The 23,370-nt window shown below is 41.4% G+C and overlaps 1 protein-coding gene across 4 annotated transcripts in view; it reads right to left on the bottom strand.

Annotated features, from left to right (window-relative positions):
- Positions 1-1,656: 1,656 nt before the first annotated feature.
- Positions 1,657-23,370, bottom strand: part of ncor1 (nuclear receptor corepressor 1) — a 72,059-nt gene continuing 50,345 nt past the window's right edge. The window contains exons 21-45 of one of the 4 annotated variants that reach the window (XM_047379339.1): positions 23,226-23,349; positions 22,835-23,012; positions 18,579-18,745; positions 18,163-18,277; positions 17,154-17,242; positions 16,874-17,036; positions 16,662-16,787; positions 15,116-15,199; positions 14,785-15,026; positions 13,649-13,955; positions 13,145-13,375; positions 12,739-12,939; positions 12,185-12,334; positions 9,877-10,023; positions 9,661-9,796; positions 8,855-9,330; positions 8,567-8,683; positions 8,144-8,277; positions 6,477-6,685; positions 6,257-6,400; positions 5,738-5,883; positions 5,554-5,607; positions 5,266-5,463; positions 4,021-4,191; positions 1,657-3,916 (exon numbers count right to left, since the gene is read on the bottom strand). In XM_047379339.1, the coding sequence (XP_047235295.1) occupies positions 3,717-3,916; positions 4,021-4,191; positions 5,266-5,463; positions 5,554-5,607; positions 5,738-5,883; positions 6,257-6,400; positions 6,477-6,685; positions 8,144-8,277; positions 8,567-8,683; positions 8,855-9,330; positions 9,661-9,796; positions 9,877-10,023; positions 12,185-12,334; positions 12,739-12,939; positions 13,145-13,375; positions 13,649-13,955; positions 14,785-15,026; positions 15,116-15,199; positions 16,662-16,787; positions 16,874-17,036; positions 17,154-17,242; positions 18,163-18,277; positions 18,579-18,745; positions 22,835-23,012; positions 23,226-23,349 (4,309 nt within the window). In that variant the 3' untranslated portion in view covers positions 1,657-3,716. Of the gene's footprint in view, positions 3,917-4,020; positions 4,192-4,239; positions 5,464-5,553; positions 5,608-5,737; positions 5,884-6,256; positions 6,401-6,476; positions 6,686-8,143; positions 8,278-8,566; positions 8,684-8,854; positions 9,331-9,660; positions 9,797-9,876; positions 10,024-12,184; positions 12,335-12,738; positions 12,940-13,144; positions 13,376-13,648; positions 13,956-14,784; positions 15,027-15,115; positions 15,200-16,661; positions 16,788-16,873; positions 17,037-17,153; positions 17,243-18,162; positions 18,278-18,578; positions 18,746-22,834; positions 23,013-23,225; positions 23,350-23,370 lie in introns of those variants that run through there. The other 3 variants (XM_047379338.1, XM_047379336.1, XM_047379337.1) reach the window with 3 other exon arrangements.

Genomic DNA, 23,370 nt, shown 5'->3' with positions numbered 1-23,370 from the left:
AGGTTGGAGGGGAGTTCCTGCCTCAAGTGGAGGAGTTTATGTATCTCGGGGTCTTGTTCATGAGTGAGGGAAGAATGGAGCTGGAGATCGACAGACGGATCGGTGCGGCTGCCACAGTAATGGGGGCGCTGTGCCGGTCCATTGTGGTGAAGAGAGAGCTGAGCCGAAAAGCAAAGCTCTCACTTTACTGGTCGGTCTACGTTCCTACCCTCACTTATGGCCATGAACTTTGGGTCATGACCGAAAAAACGAGATCCTGGATACAAGCGGCTGAAATGAGCTTCCTCCGTAGGGTGGCCGGGCACTCCCTTAGAGATAGGGTGAGGAGCTCGGCCATCCGGGAGGGGCTCGGAGTAGAGCCGCTGCTCCTCCACATCGAGAGGAGCCAGTTGAGGTGGCTCGAGCATCTATGCCGGATGCCTCCTGGACGCCTTCCTCGGGAGGTGTTCCAGGCACGTCCCACCGGGAGGAGGCCCAGGGGACGGCCCAGGACACGCTGGAGGGACTATGTCTCTCGGCTGGCCTGGGAACGCCTTGGGCTCCCCTTGGAAGAGCTGGAGGAGGTGTCTGGAGAGAGGGACGTCTGGGCGTCTCTGCTGCCCCCGCGACCCGGTCCCGGATAAGCGGAAGACGACGAGTACGAGTACGAGTGTTCTGTAGGTTACTTTTCCGTTTTCCTCTTATTTTCTCAACCGTTGCTAGGATCAGCGTCCTTTCTGCTCCATTACCGTAAAGCACCTTGTATGCGCTACGCTAATCTTTAAGAGAGAGCTGGTGTCGGCTGGCGTCACCGCGTATTTCTGACTGTCGGCTCACTTGACCGCAGTTTTCTTCTGTAGTTGATGTCTCCTCACTGAAGCGACGCTGCAAGCCCTGCAGTTCGAGCAGAAGTTCAGAGATGGGGGGGATCAGAGTCTGCTGCTTTAGTCAGCGCTAACCAATAGGGAAACGTCTTACAGCGTTCGTCTTTAGGCCCCGCCCAGGATGTTCATGTTTCCAGAACTCAAAATTCGTTGAGTTCAACCAAAAACAGAGCGTCAAAACCAAAAAAGCAAGACTCGTAACCAAAGATTTTTGACCTGCGCAAATAAAAGTTTATGTTTTGCAAATAACTTTTTTTTCTTTGTGAGAAAAAACTCTGAAAGTTTTGATCACAACTTAATATTTTTTGATTGAGATTAGTTTTTTGTTTGATTGAATAATATTGAGACAAATTTAACTCCATACTCTTGAAGGATGCATTTGAAAACTCCATCACATTAAGGGAACTCAGTGTATTGCCACTTGATAGCTTAATTTTACTCAATATAGATATTAGTTTACCCATATAATATTAACTCTGCTCTGTGTAACTGTATGGGAAAACAAAGAAGTGTCTGATAGCAGAAATGCATACTGCAAAATAAATTGCTTACTGGTTGTCAGTCTGTGTATTATATTATAATAGACTGACAGACTTTATCACAAACTATTTATTATATTGTAATTCATGACATGTTTTTTTGTATTTAGTAAAGCAATAATTTGCCAGTAAAGATCCAAGTGACAGTTGCAAATACACCTCAGTGACCAAGCATGACAGTGTGCAGTCAAAAAAAATAAAAAAATAAAATGCAATCAATGAAAAGATGGCACATTTATAAACCTACAAATCTGTCAGTGGTGGAGAACTGATACACTTTATTTGATTGGTCTGAAGTCTTGTAATAGCCTACTAAGAGACATTGTGCGATACAAATATTGCATTTTAACATCATAGGACACACATGGGGTTTCAAGTCTCAACTTCCAAAAGACAAAAGAGTCACCACCGTGTATTTGAAAGAGCTAAAAAAAACAAAAATGCTGTAATTTATTTTCTTTTTTCGGCTTTATGTCGGATTTAAGATTCAAGTTTGTAAACTTTTGTCATTGCGTCTGTAAACACATAACATCCCTAAAAAGCAGGATAAAAAAACCCAAAAAGGACAAAAATAAATCTTTTTTTGTTAAAGTTAAAAATGGAGAGAAGAAATATCAAGTTTCAAGCAGAATGGGTTTCCCCAACTGAGCAGGGTGGCCGCCAGAATGTGGTACTGTTGTTATATAAAGAGAAAACTTTGTGAACAAAGAAACTGCTGTGTATGGTGCTGATGTAAAAGTTGTCTCCGAAGCTATCTGTTGACAGACACCATGAAAGCAGATATTAAGTTATCAGGATTCTGAATCACTGACAGCAAACCCCAAGACATTTAATGGTACCATGCACTCAAAACAGTAACTGATGCAGGTGTTAACACCAAAATATATGATGTACCAGCAAGTTCAAACATCCAGATATCAATTGAGTGGTGGGTAAAGGTTCAAGCACATCTTAGTATAGTCCTGGGCTGGAGGTTAAATTACACAGCAGATAGTATGCTTTTTGTTGTCCAAAGCCACAAAGCAAACAAAAAGTGCAACAACGGTGCAGAGTATTCTTTACTTTTGGTTAGTTTCTGCATTTTGTGTACTGAGGAGACAGTTTTACAGAGCTCAGATTGCTGTCAGGACAGGAAAAGAAAGAGGGACAGCAGAAACAAATACAAACAACACCAACATATATCTCTGAGAAAATTGTTTTTAAAGCTGCCTTCTCTCTTAACTCACAAGGCGTTGCAAAAAAATCATCTATCAGAAAAGAAAATTTAAAAGAAATCACATTTCCTGACATTGTTTTTTTTCTCCTTTTTTTTTTTTTAAAGACATTATTCCAGACAACTTGAAAAGTGAAACTGCATGGATGTAACACACTGCGTTGTCAGCTCTACTGAAAGAAAGAAAGAAAGAATAAAATAAAATTATAACCCATTGGCTCACTTTCATCATTCAGACAGGGTCCAGGAGTAGTCATAACGATTTCGTTTCCAGCAAGCTTATTTCAGACTTTTCACCTTTCTGCTATGTGTTCTCAACTGGGTGAGATTTGTCTCTACTGTCTGTTTATTTACGATCCATGCATCAGCTCCACCGTCTGGCGAAGACAGACTTCATATCCCGATGCTGTTGAAAACGCTTCAGTTTTGTCCACACCGTCCAGGCTCTGGTGGCGCTTGGTTGATGGTGGCACAATCATTGAACCGCAGAGGGTCAATTATTAACCACAGGTTAATAATTAGCAAAGCAACGGTTAAGAAAGATTTCGGTGGGTGAAATTGTTTTTGTGGGAGAGCGGGGGGTGGGGTCTGGGAAAGCAACTGCGTTATTGAAGATTTACACCACAGCTCTATCCCAATTAAAGTGGATCAATTTAAAAGCAACGTTAAAATAACAAACAAGTTAAGAAAAACACTGCAAAAAGGTTACTCTATTTACATACAAATTTTTTTAAAGACGGTATATCTTTACAGAATCGGACAAAATTCAGAAATAGCTTCCTTTAACACATGAAGGAACTTCTGCAGCTTCACTGCGCCGTTAGTCGTCCCCTCTGTCGACATGAACTTCTCCGACAGGCTTGATGAGAGCTCCCAGAGCAAAAACAAAGTCTTGTTCTGGTGAACCCTGCATGTTGCTTGCTGCTCCTAGCTAACAACCAGGGGGCGCCATAGCACCAAAAACAAAAAAAGCATGACACCACCCCCCATCAACTCCTCACTCGCAAAAAGAGTGAGGTTAGTTCTGAAAGATGGGCGTGGACACACCCACCTAAGCACAGGCAGTTCTCCTGGTAACAGGGCTTTCAGCGATTTTCGGGTTCATTCATCACTGTCAGAGAGGGTCTCATACTGCTCTGACAGCAGAGACTGCCACACTCGCTGCTGGCCTCCAGCTGGGGGTTGCTGCTGCTGCTGCTGCTGCTGCTGCTGCTGGCTCTGTATAGAGGGTGAGGCCATGGACGTGGGCGGTGTGCTCATCATGCGCATGGTCAGTGGGTTGTAGGCAAACTGCACGGGACCTTTAATGAGCAAGGGAGAAGAAGAATGAAACAAACTGGTCTAGGCTTCATTTTAACAGGGGTCATGTTGCCAGACAGTGACAGATGGCGAATAAGAAGCTCACCTGTGGACGATGGTCGTTCGTCCCAGCTCCACTGTGGTTGGGTTTGTCTGTGATAGTCCCCCTCAGAGTGGACGGAGGATACGGATGAGGGACGCTCCCCTCCAGCATAGGCCTGACTCAGGTTAGGCGACTTGGATTTCCGGCTGTTTGCTTTGCCCTGCTTCTGCTTTCCTGTAGATTCAAAGAAGCAGTCATTCATAAATCAGCAGCATGTTTGTAGCAAGGATAGAGACGGTGCCTCTGGTGAAGATGTGCAAAAATGCTCCAACAAATGCATCTTTTATATTAGTAGCACAATCTCAAACTGAAAATCTACAACTGTATTTTACTAAATCCAAGTTTCACATTGGTACCCCAGCCTCTCCTGCCACTAGAACAGCACTTTGTCTTCAATAAAAATTCCCACATTTGGAGTCTACAGAGGGAGGGATCTTTGACCATCCTCTGTTATACCTTTTTCTCTTCAGCTTACTGATTTTTATAGGATCTAGGTCCGGAGACTGAGATGTACAACTAAGCAGGTTGATGTCGATGATGCCATGCAATTCAACACCGTTCTGAATTTCCAGAGGAACGGGCACACAGCATGAAAGAACATCGATCACAGTCAGTCGGCGTGAGATGCTTTTCCCCGTTTTTACTTCTGTTTCCTGCCAAACCCACCTGGACTGCTGCTGAAAAACCCAACAAAGTCCCAGCAGGGTTTAGCAAAAGTGACATGTTTACAGTTGTGATGACAGGACAGAGAAGACGTTTTCTTCTGGCAGCACTCTGTTGTTAAAGAGACTTGGTGAGCCCATCATGTCACTGTCTGATGAAGTGCTCCACCTGTGAGTTTTGGAGATTTTTTATTACCTCCCTTACCATCTTTTTCACTTTGTGTGGTAACAAAATATAAATAAGGCCTTATCCAGCCTAGTAGACAATAGCTAAAAGAAATTGGCCTGTGTGTCACGTCATATTTATACCCCAAGGAAACCAGATTACCGATTAGAAGTTCCCAGAGACGAGAACAAACGTAGTCATTATGTATTATTTTAAAGGGATTTGTAGTAATGCCAATAATTTTCCAACTGGTGATATTTCACAACATGAGATTTCGTTTCCTCCCTGAATAAATGAACTCTAATAAACTCTAAATAAACTAATTTTCTTTACATTCTTTTGTGTGAGATTATGCTAATCCAGTAAAAGACATTTTTATTTTAAGATTTTTTCCCACATCTTTGCCAGTTTTTGACCTACCCATACTGGGAGAGGGGCTGGCCTCCTGCCGGGTATCGCTGCCTGTGCTGGACGTGTTGTTCATGACAACACCTCCTCCTCCCTGATGCTCCTCCTGCCTCTCCTCCAAGTTGCCCATTAAAGCCTTGCGGATGATGTCCTCCAGGCCCAAGTTACTGGCTGGGTCATTAAAGGACTGATTCCTTGGGTTGATGCTGCCTGCAGTTTACAACACAACAAATCTGCAATGAGGAAGGAAATGGGAACAAGAAGGAAACATCAGGTATTCGATCTGTGTTTCTCGCTTACTGGAGCTGGTGACAGCAGGCAGGTTGAAAATCTCTGTCCCAGGCTGAGCATTTCCTGCAATACAATAGAAACAAATTGAGAACAAAAACATATAGAAATAAAATATCATGACATGCTCAATGAGTAAGAAGAACTAGAGGGAATTATTAAGTTAAGAGCAAAAGATAAGAAAGGACCCACTTACCAACATCAGAATCACCAACACCAGAGGTGGAGTTCAACTTACGAAAGATTTCCTGTTTCTTGGATTTAACCATCGGTGAGGTGCTCTCCAACTTGGTAAAGAAAGCGGGCAGGTAGCTGACACTCCCTGGGGACCGTGAGTCACCCCTTGAAGAGAACAGAGGGCAGAAAGGGAGCAGCTGAGGCAACAAGCCTTTCTGAGACCACACACTCTCAGCTCCACTGGGAGTTAGAACGACCACAGATGGAGGAGGAAACAGTCCTTCTGTGAGCATTCAAACTGGAAAAAACTACAAACTACATGCCAAGTTTGGGCCATCAAGTATATGAAAATAGGTCAACCTTCATGTAGCAAAAGGGATATTTTAAGAAATTTGTCTGCCTTTTTTCATCCATTTGCACTAGAATTAGCTGTGATCTATTCCAACAGTTTTAACATTTGTAATAAACCTGAATCCAAGGGTTTGCTTGTTAGAGTTGAATTAAAATGTCTCTCACATAAACGCTGCAAATAGCATACCTGATCTCAGAGTTGTCAGGGTCTCGCCTCTGGGATGGAGGCCCACCAGCCTCCTGTTTGTCCATGCCTTGGTATCCCTGTGGAGGAGAGATGGGCTCATAGTTCTCCATCTGCCTGCTTCCTCGCTCTGGAGACTTACCGGGTCTGAATGCAAAAATATATATAAGACATATTTCAGTTATATAAATGTGTTCTGCATATTACCTGAGACTTTACATACCTGGCCCTGGACTTGTCAGAAGCGTTCTCTGGAGAAACCCTGCTGGAGGGTCTCTGGTGGTGTGGAGCCTGGTTCTCAGGACTATAGCGGCTGGGGGCTTTGACTCGACCCGAAGAGGACACTGGTGCAATGGAGTTCTGGAATGTGGTGGGCACTGATGAAGAGACGGGAGGGTCTTGGTTCCTGGCAAAGTCTTGTGTAATTATATGCTGTGTTTCAGGGAAAAACAAACAGGTTGGCATTACTAGGTGATATCCAGTTGCTGAAAGCTTGCAGCTTTATCTGGTGGACTAAGTGTAAAATATGATTATCAGCACAGGGTATAAAGGTATGTGTTTTACACTGTATCAATGTTAAAGACTCTTAGGTTTAAGTACAAAAGGAAGTCGTTATTGAATTATCTAATAAAGACTGGTCATCAGGCTGGCCAGAAAAATTTACCCTACAGGATTTTGAACTATAGATGATTAAATGCAACCCAGACTTATTAAAAAGTTCAGTATATACACTACAGGTCAAACGTTTTAGACATACTTTCTCATTTAATGTTTTTTTTTTATGAATATTTGCATTGCACTTCTCACTGAAGGCATCAAAACAGTGAATAAACACATATAGAATTATGTAGCAAACAAAAAATTATAGAAGAACTTTAAATATGTTTTATATTTTTGATTCCTTAAAGTAGCCACCCTTTTCTGTAATGACTGAAATATTAACCTCTGGCCGTATCTCGATGGACGTCTGGGAAGTTCTTTCAAGACTCTTTGGAAAACCATTTTAGGCGACCACCTCATGAAACTCATGGAGAGAATGCTAAGAGCAAAGCAGTAATCAAAGCAAAGGGTGGCTATTTGGAAGAATCTAAAATATAAAAATGTTTAGAGTAATTACACATTTTTTGCTTACTATTTAATTCCATGTGTGATCATTCATAGTTGTGTTGCCTTTGGTGAGAATCTACAATTTAAATAGTCATGAAAATAAAGAGACCCATTAAGTGAGAAAGTGTATCCAAAACCTTTGACCAGTAGTGTATATACAGAACTTTTTAATAAGTCTGGGTTGGATTTGATCATCTAAAGTTCAAAATCCTGACAGATTAAAGTTGAATCTGGTAATTCCTCACTGAACAGAGATTCAATAAACACAATTTGACATTTCTGAAAACTTTATTAGAGCTGTAAACATGAAAAGGAAACACTTTCTATCCTTTTTTGGCATCAGGATTTTCTCTAGACAAGCATAAAAAACATAATATATGGATGCAGGTTTGAATAATTTTATTCAGAATGTGTAGAATAATGTTTGAAACACAGTATGTGATTAAATATCTTAAGACAGATAACATTTTACCTATCAACATAATAAACTTAATTTTACTTAACTAGGATTGAACAAGTCTATGCAATTGAATGCAAATTTATCTATATAACTAGACTGATTTGACCTTTTTTTCAATTTAAACTGGAGATGTTTGGGATGACTTTGTTGTGAGTTAATGCTATATAAGAACTGAATTAAATTTAAGAATGTATTTGTAGAAACAAAAAAGTGGACTGCTAACCCCAAATTTTGCTAAATGGCACACATTTTAATTTAATTTATTTAATTACTGCATAATTTTTCCTTCTGCAAAGAATAATTTGATGTACAAGATCCCTTACCGAAATATGGTCTGCCAAGGTCATGACCCTGTGGGTTTTGGGAACCTGTGAGTAGCTGTCTGCCTGGGAGGAGGGGGGCTGAGGGGGCTCTGCAGGGGGTCGGTAGCGGCCCATCTCGTAGGTCCGAATGCCAACTGCAAGGTTGATCCGGGACAGGAAAGTTTGATTAAAATAGCGACGATTAAGAGAGAAGTGTTGAAACAGCCTTCAGGTGACTAAAACAACTTATGGTAGACTGGTGACCAGGCTGGTGCAATATCAGGAAGGACAGTCAGCTGCATAAGACATGCATTGTCAACTCATTAGCTCTATAAAGCCTTCACTGCTGAATCCCCTACACCACTGTTGGGGACGTATTTTCAGATTCAAAATCGTGAAATTATCTTTAAAATAGATGAAACCTTTGGTTTATTGCTTTCCCACCTGCTGCTTGTTGTTGTCCATCCTCTGCTTTGTCTTGCTGGGTCTGGACTGGGGAACTAGCAGGACTTATAACCTCAATGGCTCCTCCAGCAGTGTTATCATACCGACTAGATGACACTGCAATGGAAATATCGAGAAAGGGGTTAATTTTCACATAAGAACAAGGGAGGGGTTTCTAAAAGGAGATAATCTTTGTTTATTTGCACTAAGCTGGCTAATAGTGGTGCTGAATCACAGCAGACTTAAGTAAAGTTTGAATTTAAAGCTATCTCAATCAAAGACACTCACAGCTGCTTGAAGAGTCAGAGCTCTGTGAGCCTCGCTCACGTGACTCTTTGTCTGAGGCTATCTGCCGTGTGATGATGACGTCGATAAAGTTGGCAGCTGTGATAGTCGTCTTTCCATGAGTTCGAAGCTCCTCTTCAATGCGGGACTTTGTCTGAGGACCCTTCTCCTTACCCCCAACCCCATGGCCCTCGCCATAAACTGGATGTGGCTTTCCACCTGGCAGAGACATGGTGCTATACGGTGAGGGCAGCGATCGCCTTTCTGCTTCCTGCTGCTGCTCAGGGAGGATCGGCCCCCGCCGTGACGCAGCTGATGAAGACATTTCATCATCCCGTTCAAGTTTGCTCTCCTTAACCTTGCCGACGTCCATCTGTGGAACGTAGGCTGCGGCGTCCACCAGAGCAGCCAGAGCATCAGCTGCAGTGCTGTAGCGTGAGCTGCTCTGTGAGGTTGATGTTGACACAGGTGGATGGGGTCTAAGAGGAAATAAGGTGAACAACAGTTTTTCTGATTGTTGGTAAAGTATGTTGGCAGAACATTTCAACAGGCACTGTAGACATTTGACCCCTTCTCACTTCTAAGTTCTAAATTTTATATCAATGCAGATAAAAAAATAATAATAATTGAAAACTTTCAGCTTTCAATTACGTCCTTAGATTTATGTGGTTATAGGGTACTATATGTGAGTTTTCACATCAAGAAAATCGTGTTTGAGGATTTTAAATAATCCTGCAGATTTGAGACATTTATAGTATCAATGTTTGTAGTTGGTAAGGGCTGTTAAATTCTATGAGTTTTAAACCTACATTAGAGAGGTGATGACACTCTTTCCCTGGAAGATGCTCGGCCGCTGCTGAACAACCACATCCTGAGTCCGGAGCGACGGAGAAGGGGAATGTATGTAACCTCGACTCCCTGGCCGGCCCGGCTGCTCTGGGGCACCTTAGTAATGCAGGAATGGAAAACTTTGCAGATTTGCTTCAAAAACAACTAACTGAAGTGTGACTCGCTAAATAGCTTACCTCCACGCATGTATTCATTAGTGCGCTCCCGCTCTCGTTCCCTGATTTCCCTCTCCATCTGTTGCTCCCTTTCCTTTTCCCGGTCCTTCTCCTGCTGCTCCCTCTCCCAATCTCTCTCTGCACTAGCGGCAAGGTGGGCTGGGTGGCCTGAATAGAGAAGGGACAACATGCACACAAAACCTGAAACATTATACCAACATGATTTCACACCCCTTGCATAGTGTATGTTGTACCAGGTTGAAGTCATGATTTAAATACTAGCTGACTGCGCTGGGTATCAGGTGTAGCAGATAAGCAACCTGAACAAAACTGACCCCCTTAGGACATAGGTCATATGGTCAACATAGTTTCAGCACATTGCAACATTTGTGCTGAATGAGATAACTTAATATGGTTAAATATTATGTTGACACAAGACGATGAAAGTAAAACAAATACTGCTAATCTGTTACTTATTGTCAGCTTGGCAAATAAGATAAATAGGATTACAGAGAACGATGTATTTATAACCACAAAGACAAAAGTATCCCCTTTTAACTTTTTATATTTTTCTGTTTACAACCACAAAATACCGTGTATTTACATGATAGACCGTTAGAGAAATATTCCGTAAAAGAGTGGAGTGTGTTTTATGTAATCATTTCCCTTTATTCTGATACCCCTCAATAAAATGCAATGCCTTCAGAAGACACCTCTACTGGCTCTTTCCATCTCCATTCTCCCCGAACAAAACCAACATCGATGGGAGACAGGGCGTTCTCCTCGGTTGCCCCCCCCCACTTATGAAATGAGCTTAATGAGAGTACCATAGACTATTGAGTCTTTTACAAAAAGAACTGAAAACATTTTTGTTTTCAGAGTTTTATGATTGATATCTTAACTTTAGATTTTATGTTATAAGATTTATATGTTAGATTTTTATGTGTTGGTTGATTTTTATTTTTATTTTCACTTTGTAGCACTTTGAGATTTACATGTAAAGTGCATTATAAATAAATATATTATTATTATTCTTATTATGACCTCATTTTTAAATATCCACTTGAGTGTAATTTAATCTAATCATATATTCAGCTGTTCTGTGAAGGCCTCTATGGGATAAATTTGTGTAAAACCTTGAAATAACATCATGCTGTGGGGATGCTTTCGGTCAGGAGGAAAGGGGTGGATGACCAGAGTTGACGGGTGGAGCTAAATACAGGAGAATCTGGTGAGAAAACCTGTTAGAGGCCGCAGCAGACTTGAGGTTAGGATGAAGGTTCACCTTCCAGCAGGACAACAATCCTAAACATATAGCCAGAATTACCAGGGCTAGGGTTCAGATGTTAGAATGACCCGGTCAGAATCTAGAACTAGATCTAATTATGAATCTGTAGCGAGACCTAAAAGCTGATGTTCACAGATGTTCTCTATCCAACTTGGCTGAGCATGAGCTAATTTTCAAAGAATAGATAAAATGTCCCTTCTTTAGATGTGCAAAGGTGGTAGAAACATGTCAAAAAATACCTGCAGTTATATTTGAAGCAACAGATATACAAACACACAGCACATTTTTAGATGCCATTTGTAAAAAACGAAATTTAAATCCACGTACAATGTTTCTTCTACATCACAATTAGACAATACTTTATGTTAAGCTAAGAAACAAAGTACCAATAAAAAAACTGAGCTCCGTGGTTATAACGTGACTGAATCTGGAAAGGTTCGCCAAGAATAAATACTTTTGCACCACAACTTCAACAGAAATACACACAAGCACTGTTGATGTTAGAGTTTAGCAATACACAGTCATGCAGTTAGTGTTAGAAACCCTGGGTACTGCAACGTTTATCACATGCAGAAAATCAAGACTGCTTACACAAATCTTTTTTTTTCTACAAATCTGCTCATTTAGAACAATACCCAGTAAAACAGTGACAGGTTAAAAGGCTGCTAATCAGATAAATGCAGGCAAAAAGCAGCTTTGAAACCAAATAATCTGGAGTGTCACCAACCTTCTTGTTTTACTTTGAATCTACACATTCTGGGAAAGCAGAGTTTGGACAGTATGGAATACAAACCAAGAAAAATCCAGAAACAATGAAACTATTTAACTTTTCCAGAACTTCCAATTAAAATTTAAATATTCTTTAATTATAATATATACACAAAACACCTTGATAGTTAATTGTGAAATCGTTTCCACTGCAGTAACCCTAAACATCTCTGAGCAGACAAGACTTGCCCCGAGTGTGAAGGAACACAGAGTTCGTGGCAGTAGAGATAAGGGAAAACAGGGTGTAGGATTGGGAGATGGAGGGGTCCTCACCTGGAGATATGGAAGTTGGGTTGAAAGCCCTAGGAGGGAAAGGGGGCTGAGCTCCAGTGAGGTAGACGGTTCGTTCCAATGTGGGAGTACCTGTTCCCCCAGGGTGAGGCAACAGGATAGTTGGAGGCATCTGGGTTAGATCAATAATCCCTTTTACAGACAGAAGCAAAGGGCCAACGGTGAACAACAAGAACCAATCCATCAATTTCTGAATGTATGTATACACTTAACTGTAACCCATCACCTTCATCCCAAATACAGTTTGATCAATAAGCAACAAGGCTGCAAACAGGGTGGAATAGTGGTTATCTTGTAAGAGGCAACCACTCAGCAAATGGAGATTTAGATGACTACATCCGATTAATAAATTCAGAACTAGCCAAATGAGTTGCAGCCCCAATTTAAAGAGCAAATCAGCTGAATTTGTAGATTTGTAAAGGTCATTTGCTTCTGGGCGTCTGCAAAAGGTAGCCACTACTTCACAAGCACACAGTCTGCATACTACAGTCCCTGCCTGTTGTAGCAGATGGGAGAGAGCCTGCCACAGGACATACCTCGAGGGGGGGCCGGATAAGAGATAGCAACAGGTTGTTCCCGTGGAGACAGCCCTCTGGCCATGTCAGGCCGAGGGATGCCATGCATCTGCTGCGAGGTGATATAGTCGTTGAGGATGGTCTGCCGCGTGTTCTCCATGGTGTACAACTGGTAGGTGTTATGGTAGCCCGTTGGCGAGGGCTGCCTAGGGAACATGAACGCTGCAGCAGGGGACATGAAGAGAAAACAGAAAAATGAATATAAACAGAAGGCTCACTGATACTGATATCACTGACGTCAATCACTGAAAGAGATCCTGTAAACTGGATGCCTATGAATTTCATGACTTGATCTGCTTTCGTCACTTTGCTCAGATTCATGTATTTATAGCTAAAGTGGAAAAAATGAACGGTTTAAACACCGTACCAGGATCCAGCCCTCTGTGGCGAAAGGCCAGGGTAGGGTCCAGGTGTGGGGGCAAGTGGGTTTGATACACCTCTCCAGGAACCACAGGCCTGTGGTGGGGGTCAAAAGGGCTGTGGGAAGCTACAGGATCGCCTACTGACACAGGGGACTTGGATGGGATGCTGTCCCTCTGCGTCGGGGTCATGGAACTCTTCCGGTCATGTGACGCAGATTTGGCAGAGCACATGCCACCTTCACAGAGACAAACACATGGCTCAGAATGAGTTGATGCAACATTTTCATATATCATGTAAGAGAAACAATTAAATCTAGAGTAAAAGGTCACTGAATGCACAAAGCATGAGTAAACATAGTGTTTTGCACCTAATATACTTATTCCAAAACAGAATATGATTGGGCAAAAAAAGTTTAATTCAGTTTTCTCCTATGCTGTAATCACATCCTTTATGGTGTAAAGCAATTAACCTACTAAACTCTTGTGAATAAAATGATTATGAAGCATACCTTCAGAGGCCCGTCCTAGCATCGGGGACCCTCTGGAAACGGGATTGGTGCTGTAGGTCACCGGGGTCCTGCGAGCACCGGCGTCTTCATACATACTCGGGCTATGCTGGGATTTGCTGGCCTCCTGGTGCGTGGAGCGCAGGACAGAAGCAGTGCTGTTAACCACAGAATGCCGCACCGCTTTGCCCTCCTCGTACTTGGCTCGCTCCATGGTTTCCAGCTGAGGCATGCTGTGGGGAAGCTTGCCGGGGCTGGTGATTAGGGATTTGACATTGTGCTTGATGGTCGACTGGCCCAGAGAGTAATTCTGTTGAGGAGAGGATACAGTTTCAAACAGAATGAATCATGCGTTTATATTAACATAATAAATGTGTCAATTTACTATACTACAGGTACTATACTTCCATATCAGCCAGTTACGAACACTGGTTACACACAGAGTGATTTTCAAGTTTTAACTTGTTAGCTTTGATGACTATGCTCGCTCGATTATGGGGAGAAGACCTATGACTTAGTTGTCCAGCAGATAGTCTGGACATGTTCTGCAGGGAAGGTAGGCCACAAGGAACATTCCTATTAATAGGAGGTCATGAGAATATCAATATAAAGTTGGGTGAAGGTAAAAACTGTGGCAGATAATGGTGTAGAAGCGGCAGAAATAACCGCAGCCTCGAATGTGCCCATTTAAGAGTCTGGGAGAGATGTATTGTATTGTATTCAACAGATGGGCTACAACTTACACAGTCCTTGTATTTAGCCACGCCTACACCAGAGACAATATGAGAAGCATCTAACCTGGGCAAAAAGGAGCAGACTGCTGCAGTGGCCCTAAGTCCTCTTATTGGGGGAAAATAAATGTTCCCGTTTTTAAAGAGACCAAAACCCCCAAGATCTTTGGTTTTTTTTTTTTATCAAGACACGAGACCCATCAATGTAGATGAAAGTGAGCTTCCTCAACACCCCAGGCAAACCTCAGGCTGATTGCCTCAATGCCACGCTGCATTGATGCAGTAATTCATGATAAAGAAGCCACAACCAACAGCAGAGTGCATATACTGGAGTATAAGTAACAGTAAGTGACAAAACAAAAGTTAACCTAAAAGGTCTTCAAATTGGAATTGATGTTGTCCACAAACCTGAGAGATGGAGCCCTCCATGACCCTCCTGTCAGCCAGGTCTGGGGTCTTGCGCATATCCTGCCCAGGTTGGTCCTGTCTGGGGATTTCATGAATGGAGCGTCCCCTCTCTTTGATAGTATTTACTCCTTCATAGGGCTTGCCTTTGCCAATAGCCTCTTCAAATGTTCGGCTTTCCGTTTTTATTAGCTTCCCGTACTTCACAGCATCCTCATAAACATCAGCAGTAGTTCTTGGTGTCCCTGAAAAAAACAAGTGAAAAAAGTACTTCAGTCTTGCTTAATTTTTGACATGACAAACTACAAATGTGACAAGATATACAGTTATCCACCTTGCATAATGGATCCAGTGATCAGTGGTCGTTCCTTGGAGTCTCCATGATGCCCTTCTCTAGGAAGAGCTCTACTAATCAAGCCTAGGAACAAAGGTGAAAATATTACTCATTCTAATAAAAAAAATACAATCCAGGACAGATTAACAGTAACTTGAAATGCTATTAATACCCCTTGAACTTTTTTGCATTTTGTTTCATTACAGCCATACGCTCCAGTGTATTTATTGGGATTTTAAGTGATGGACTAATAAAGTAGTGCAAATTGTGAAAGTAAAAGGAATCATTGTTCACAGTTTTTTTTACAAATAAAAATCTGTGCAGTACATTCGTGTTCATCCTCTGAGGCAATACTTTATAGAATCACCTTTTATGCAGTTACAGCTGAGAGTCTTCAAGGGTTGGCTGATTCATTGGATATAGGCCTAGACTTTGACTGGGTCATTCCAAAACATTACTGAGCTATGATCTGAACTGTTCAATTGTAATTCTGGCTAAATGTTTATGGGACGCTGTCCTGCTGAAAGGGGAATCTCCACCCCAGTCTCGAGCCCTATATTTGGCTTCATCCATCTTACCATCAGCTCTGACCAGCTTTCCTCTCCCTGCTGCAGAAAAGGATCCCACACTATAATACTGCCAACACCATGTTTTACTGTGGGGATGTGGTGATCACTGTGATGTGCACTGTTACCACTGCATGCAGTACTTTACGAGCAGGCTGAAAAAGTGTTGTGGTCTCACCTGACCAGAGCACTTTTTTTTTAAACATGTTTGCTGTGTTGTCTACACGGCTTGTGGGAAACTGCAACTAGGACTTCATGCTGGTTTCTTCTTGCCACTGTTCAATAAAGCAATACTATTTCGGTTTACAAATACCTAAATGGTCTTGCTCCTCTGTACCTCTCTGATTCCCTCCAGCCAGATCTTCATTTTTTTGGCCTTTTTCAGCCAACCAGCTGCTTTTATATTGTCCTAAAAACTAGGTGGAAACTTAAGAGATCAGGCTTTCTCTGTTTTGGTTTGCATCCTTTGCAATACATTTTCTTTAAATCTTAGATGAATCTTAGAAAACAAATTTTTTCAATAGTTTTCAGCCTTGTGTGAGTTGACATGCTCCTTTTTTTAATCTCTCTGTTCCATTTTAAGTTTTAATATCTGCTTTATGTCTCAGTTTAGTCTCTTATTTATCTTTTTGTACAGTACTTTGGGGGGAAACTTGCTCTTTTTCAAGCGTGCTTTATAAAGAAATTGAATTTGCAAAGATCTTCTTTGTGGTGATTCATGAAATACCCACCTGGGAATATCTGCTTTGTTTTTGTTTTTTAAAAGGTAACAGATTAAAGGGGCCTGAAAACCATACCTCTCAAAAGCTTTTAAAAACATGTTTATTTTACATTTCACTTTGCTATTATGTGCTACTTTGTGTTGGTCTATCACATAAAATCCCAATAAAAGGCATTGAAGTTTGCAGCTGTAACGTGATGAACTGTAAAAGGTATTTTTCCATTGAACTGTAGGAAACTCAGTGACACAAAAAAAGTACCCTCGAATGGAGCTCCCTCTCTGCCATGGTGTGCTCTTCCCATGGGTCCCTCCATCATGTCATGGGTGCGTTTTAGTTCATGACCTGTTCTGGGGCTTCTGGTGTTTTCCCTGGGGTTCTTTATACCTAATAGACACAAAGAAATCCAGCTTTAAAGCTTGGTAAAGAAATACAGCAATTAGGCACTTCAATAATAATAAAAAGGTACATACCATCATAGGAGAGGATGTGACCACTCTTGCCTTCATAAATGACTTTAGCCAGCTGCTCCCCCCTGGCTTTATCTGGGCTGCCCAGGTCCTCTGTAGCCAGCTTTGTGATTGTGCCTTTCAGGAGGTCAGCAGCTATGCTACCCTGGGACAGGGCTGGAGTGCCCTGTTTCATTGAAAAGCAAAACAATGTTACATCAATGGCAACCAACACATAGTGAATCAAATCAAAGAGTGTTATAAAACAGTAAGAAAAAACAACATCTCTTAAATAATCCATTACCTGAGTGATTGATCCTCTGAACGCCAGGCCTTCACCAAGCTTTGCTGGGTTGCCTCTGCTGTCCTGGATGGAGGAAACTGCAGGCCCTGCTGAGTAACAAAGGAGAAGATGCAGATAAAGTACTGAAACTACCAAAAGCACATTTTATCATGTGAATACAGGGTTCCTACGTTCCAATTCTTTCCTTCAAATTTCCATGTTTCCAGATTAAAATTTCTTTATTTTTCTTCTGCACTTTTATAACCTTCTGACCATCGGAGAACAAAATATTAACCTCTAAACTGCTCGAATGTTAGTCGGATCTTGTTGGCTACAGGTTCCACAAATCATGAAACAGGATAATGTTAAAGTTGGCATCCGATTTCTGAGGTGTGATAAAGAGACAGTTTTGTCATCTAGGCTAACTTAGATCAACTTTGACATTTTAACCAGATTAACCTTATTTAAAGACTCACAGATGCAATTCAACCTGAAGCTGTCTAGAGACCAACATGTAGTGAAATTGTCCATTTTTTATTTTTGAAAGAGTTTGCATTAAGAGAGTAAATCAAAAAACGGTACTGATCAAATGGACTGGTCAAATGCTAAAATCAACGTATAACAAGTCAAAGACCAAGCACTACATTCAGACAAAAACTGCTACATTTCCATGGCACTGTCAGGTTCTTGGTATTTAGGAAATGTTTTCTTTTATTCCAGAAAAATGTATGATTTTTTGCACTGAAATGTATTTTCTGTAGATGTAATCTCAGATTAAAATGTTTTTTTTTTCTAATTTCCATTTTTGCTTGTTCCCACAGACTGCTAGAAAAGAAATATAACCATAGCAGGCTTGTACTGCAGCTTCCAAAGTATCCTCCAAGCAATAAAAAAAGATAGTTTATTCAAAACTTAAAACCATCTCATCTGTGTCTGATGTTAGTTTACTGAGACAGGTTTTTTGTTTTTATTGCTAATTTAGTTCTCAGTGTTGATATTTTTGTGTAATCATGACAATCTTTGGACCTACCAGGCTTGTTTGGATCCATCTGCCGAGGCAGCCCTAGAGAGATGGAGCCCACAGAGCTCTTAGTCCCCTCTGGTCCATAGATGGTATGGGAGGGCAAGTAGGTGCCAGGGGTTCCCTGGATAAGAAAGAGGACAAAGACTCGATCTCATGTTCAGGCCACTGTGTTGTTAACAATAAAGTAGTGTCAAGTGATACTGGTCATCTTATAGCTCCTTATCACTGACATGGTATCAGCTATCTCTCGTGGTAAAAAACCTACCAAGAACACAAATTAAATGAGAATATTGTACTTTATGCAGTATCAATTAAGGCTCTAATCATAAACTGAACAAGTGCTTAAAATAAAATTGGATTTGTAAGAGATGAGTGTATTTAAACTGTGCCTGAGGCTCCACTGAGAGATCTGGGTGACCTACCTGGGAGATGGAGCCTCCTTGGATGAACGAGGGCTTGTCTGTGGGCTTGTTGGTTGGAATGAGCGGAGGAGGAGAGGGAATGTTGGAAGGCCGACTGTGTCTGTTGAATGCCAGACGGACTCCATCGTTCAAACTCTGGACCAGCTGGTTGGGGGTGGGGTGAAGGACTGGAAGGAAAATGAGAAATAAAAAAGGAAACTTAACAACAGATAGTATTGCAAGAGAAAGATTTTTATGAGGTTTGTACACATTCCTAATTGCAATATTCCAAACTCTTCTAGACTTAATATTAAATAGTCCTGTAATGGAAAATTTTGAAAGTGCCTTTTGTGCTAATTGAGGTGAGACACTGCCTGGCCTGACAAAAGGCGCTTCACTTCCCTTCCTGCTTCCTCTTGCTGGATCCCCTGCTGTGGAATACATGATAAAGGGAACATACAGAGGAGTCGAGACGTCTGGGTGAGAATTAACTTAATTCTCAATTCTGCTCTTCCTAGAAGGGGGCCAGGCTACATGTGGTTTATATAGGAAGGGGGTATACTTTGTTGGCAGAAGTTTGGCTCAGCTCAGCTCAGCAACACATGTTTGATGCTGGAAACTGTCTCCCTTATAAAGCTAAATTAATAAAACTAATTGAGTGCTGATCATTGATCTCCTTTTTTGGTAAAGTGAGAGTGGACAAAATGATGGATGGAGGGATGAAAAAAGGGAAGAAGGATGAATGGATGGAAACAAAAACAGATGGATGAGACTGAAAATGAATAAATGAAATCCCATGCTACATAGGAAATCACTTAAACCTTTTTGAACATCTTCTGCTCACTAAGCTCCAAAACCCCTCACTTCACAGGAAAGCCTACAGGATCAAATATTCAGAGTCATTCTGATAGCACTCTTGAGTGGTGAGGTAAGCCTTGAAGTTTAATGGCCTCTCTTCATACTGAGGTAACTTTGGCTCATGCTCCCCGTCTGCTTTAATGTACCCTGGGAAAGCAGAGCAAACAGAATAGTTGATAACAAACTGCAGATACCCAGCGACACAGACTGAGCAGCCTCCCTGCAGAGAGAGCACCTCGTGTTCTGCACCCTGCAAAATAAAAAATGCAAATGGCTGCGAGAGTTCCTCCAGCGGGCACAGACATCATAATCCTGTCGGCTCACAGATGAGAAAACAAGTCCCTCTATAACAAATGTATAAAGCCCTGCTGCAGGGAGCTGGTTAATAACGTACAGTCAGTCAGCAGAAAGAACAACAGACCTGGGAAAACATGTCAAACATTAACATATTCAAGAGAAATCTAAAGATTGAGACAGATGAGCCTAAAACATGTACTAGTTATTATTCAGATCCCACTGCTTTTGATGAAACATACAAACACTTCGTCTTGCATTATCAAAACCCTGTGGACCCGTTCACTGTTTCAGTACAATTAAAACAAAAATATCACCATAATTAATCTGGATAAAAACCTGAACACACTGATTTCCTACTCATTTTGAGGGAAATAAAATCCAATGATTTTAGGATAAGTGAATGAACCATGCCTAAGAGAATCCAGGTCACACAGATAACAGGTTGTTACTGAGCGTTAGCTGCTTTCAGCGAGGCGTTTTAAAAATAAAGTAAAGGGAAGCACGGAGATGCAAGAAGATGTCACTTCTACGACATGTTGTGACATACCTGGCTTCTTTCAGCTGCAAGAGAGGGCTAGACATCCACCAGAAAACAGGAAGGCTGAATTACAGGAAAGATGCTCCGTTTAAAACTTTTCAGCTTTCAACCTGTGTCTGTAATGGAAAATGCTGGATTTGGAGATGTTGGCAGCCATTGAAAATCCAATAGTAATGATTTACATGTGAATGTGAACTCCATAATCATTTTGTCTTCGTTTTAAAAAACAGCCAAACACTGTTTTAAACCAACTGCTCTCCCACACACACGGTGCAACAAATAATGAATTTCTAAAGAAAAGGTCGATATCAGCAGGTCAGCTGCTACTTCAGTAATAGTCCTCCAGTTCATGAGTCATTCACTTGCCATGCAGTATAGCCCAAAGGCATTTATATCACTGGCAGATATAGATTTTAAGTTATTTTCATTAATGCAAGAAGTTTGTTTATGATTCAATATTCCAAATGCATCTTCAGATAGACAGCAGACAAAGGGGATTACTAAATAACAAAAACATAAAATTAAAAAAGGGTAGTTTTTATTTACTTCCAAACAAAAAAGGCCACGTTGTAAATTATTCATACCTTTGTAAATAATTAACAAACAGCCTTTATTGGCAGTGTGGCAATGAAATGCTTCTTAAAATTGCTGAACAGCTTTTTGCATGTTTGCATCAGTATTTTAAAGATTTTCTTTGATGATTAGCTCCAAGTCGTTTGAAGGCCTCCTTGCCATCACCCTAATTTTTAGCTCCCTCCACAGATTCAAGTCTGGACTCTGGCTGGGGAAACTCCAAAAACTACTATTTTTTTAGTTGGAGGAAACATGTTGGTAAAATTAAAAGATTACTTTAAACATAAATCTGCCATGGGGTATGAATATTTTTGAACTCTATAATGGCTGTTGTGCTAAAGCTTGGTAACTGCCCCAAACATTCTGATTGGTGCATCTCTAAAAATCTTTATTTGAATCAACAAAACTTTAGATTCTTTTGGTTATCCTTACTCTAAAATAACTCTTATTTCAAGCTGTGCTAGTCACAATAGATTTCATACAACTAAACCACACATATTCATGCGGTAATGAAAAAATAAAGTTCATGTGTCGTGTGTGTCAGAAGTCACACAGTTGACCAATACCGGCTGAGGGATGCTTTTACTATTCATCCCAAAGTGAAACATAAGCAATGACTACATAAAAAAGCCTACAGAATAAAGTCATGGATCCCTGCCAGAGGTGGTAGATATATTCCATTTGTCAGTGAAACAGTGTTTACATGCACATACATTTTGTTCAGAGTAAATAGAGGATGCTGGTAAACGGAGGAAATTCAAACTGACTTGTGGAAGACTGGTTTAGAGTAACTGCTAACTTCAGCTTGCATCAGGAGTAAAAATATTACATGAGTCCAGATCCCGGCTCCAGGTATATTTTTTCAATTAATCACCAAAATCATGACGAATGTCGACGTGGAAGATGAGGTGAAGATGCGCACTTCTTTTACCTGGTTGCACACTGTAAGAGGAGGAATTGGGAACATGGGGGTCAGGCTGAGGTAAAGCCTTGCTCAGCCTCTTAGGAGAGAGTCTCTAGTCCTCCTGGTCCAGAGCCAGGATCATGTCATGTGCACAGGTATAAGGACAAATGGGGACTAATGGCCATTAAAGCAGAAGCTTTAATGCCGACCCAGACTGCATGGACCTGTGTAAATAACACCCCCACCTAGACACACACTTGCTAAAACGTCTGTACTATGTAGTTGTCAAAGCAGAGCAGCTCACAGACTGCTCTGCTCTTCACAGCACTTTGGCTTCAGGGTGCTAAAAGCTTTTCAGAGTCAAAGACATGATGTCACAGCTCTCTCTCACTCCCTTACTAAAAGATGTCTGACCACCCAGGAGAACAAAGCAGTCTGCTCCGAAAAACAGCAGCTTCAACCACAGTCACATCATGAGGATCATTAGCCCAGACTTCTGCTCAGTTTAATTAGATTGTACACAGGATCACCAAAATGCTCTGCTGAACTACATGACTGCTGAAACCGTTGCCCTCTTTTACTGTCTGGGGTTCTAACACATTTCCCAGGCCAAATTTCCATGTTAATCAGACTCAAATTTGCAGAATTCTCAGTCCTTTATGCTAAAATCTGTAACGTTTAAAACCAAAGTGCACTATAAATTTACAATGAAAAGAATTCATATGGGATGGAGGGATGGATGGATGGATGAGTACAAACAATGGACAAACAAATGCATGATGAGATGATGGAACAATGATCGGCAGAGGGAGGAATTGAGATGATTGAAAGTAGATGGACAGAAGATGAACAGAAGGACAGATTGAGAGGTGGATGTGTGGAACAGGGAATAAATGCAAATACAAATAGTTTTCCATACTCGGTTTTCTTTTTCTATACTAATCCAGACCAGGAAAAATACTTAAACTGCATACTTAAGCAAGCTCTTCCTGCACAGAAACCCTGTTTGTCTACACAAGAACAATCTGGCAACACAATAGGTGTAAAGAAACTAAAGATGGGCTATGAAAAGAAAAAGGCATCTATGAAGATTGGCTGTTCTCATACCGTCTCTGTCCAGTATTGTAGGGCTGCGGGTGCTGAAAGGGGGTCTACGTTCCATGTCTCCCTGATCCTGACGCTGCTTGTCTTCCTGGTGTGCTGAGTCATGCACTGCTTTGATCTGGTGCTGAAGCATGGTTAAACCACTGATGGATATGCTGCCTGGGCCATAAGGACCAGGCACCTAGATTAATACAGCAGGAAAAATTAACTCTGGGAACCATACATAAAAAAGTAATGCAGAAGGCTTAATAAACTATAAAGATTGTTTATACAATGTAATCATTTAAACAGCTGGTTGGGGCCAACTAGTTTGCTGAGTACCAGCTTCCAGATTTCCAGTGTGTTACAACTGCATTCATCTGTGCCAGTCCAAATAAATAAAGTTGAAACTAACCATAGGAGGGATGGCAGCAGCCCTGTGCTGCAGCTGCTGGATGTTGAGTTGGGCTGGCTTTGGGGAGGACACAAGCACCGAGCCTGGAGGGTTGAGCAGTGATGGTTTTTCCATAGGGTATATTCTGCAGAGATAGCCAAACAAA

Source organism: Girardinichthys multiradiatus, chromosome 11 (genome assembly GCF_021462225.1).
Source record: "Girardinichthys multiradiatus isolate DD_20200921_A chromosome 11, DD_fGirMul_XY1, whole genome shotgun sequence".
Classification (NCBI taxonomy): domain Eukaryota; kingdom Metazoa; phylum Chordata; class Actinopteri; order Cyprinodontiformes; family Goodeidae; genus Girardinichthys; species Girardinichthys multiradiatus.
The sequence above is the reverse complement of the archived record's forward strand: the minus strand, read 5'-3'. Positions and strand labels throughout refer to the sequence as shown.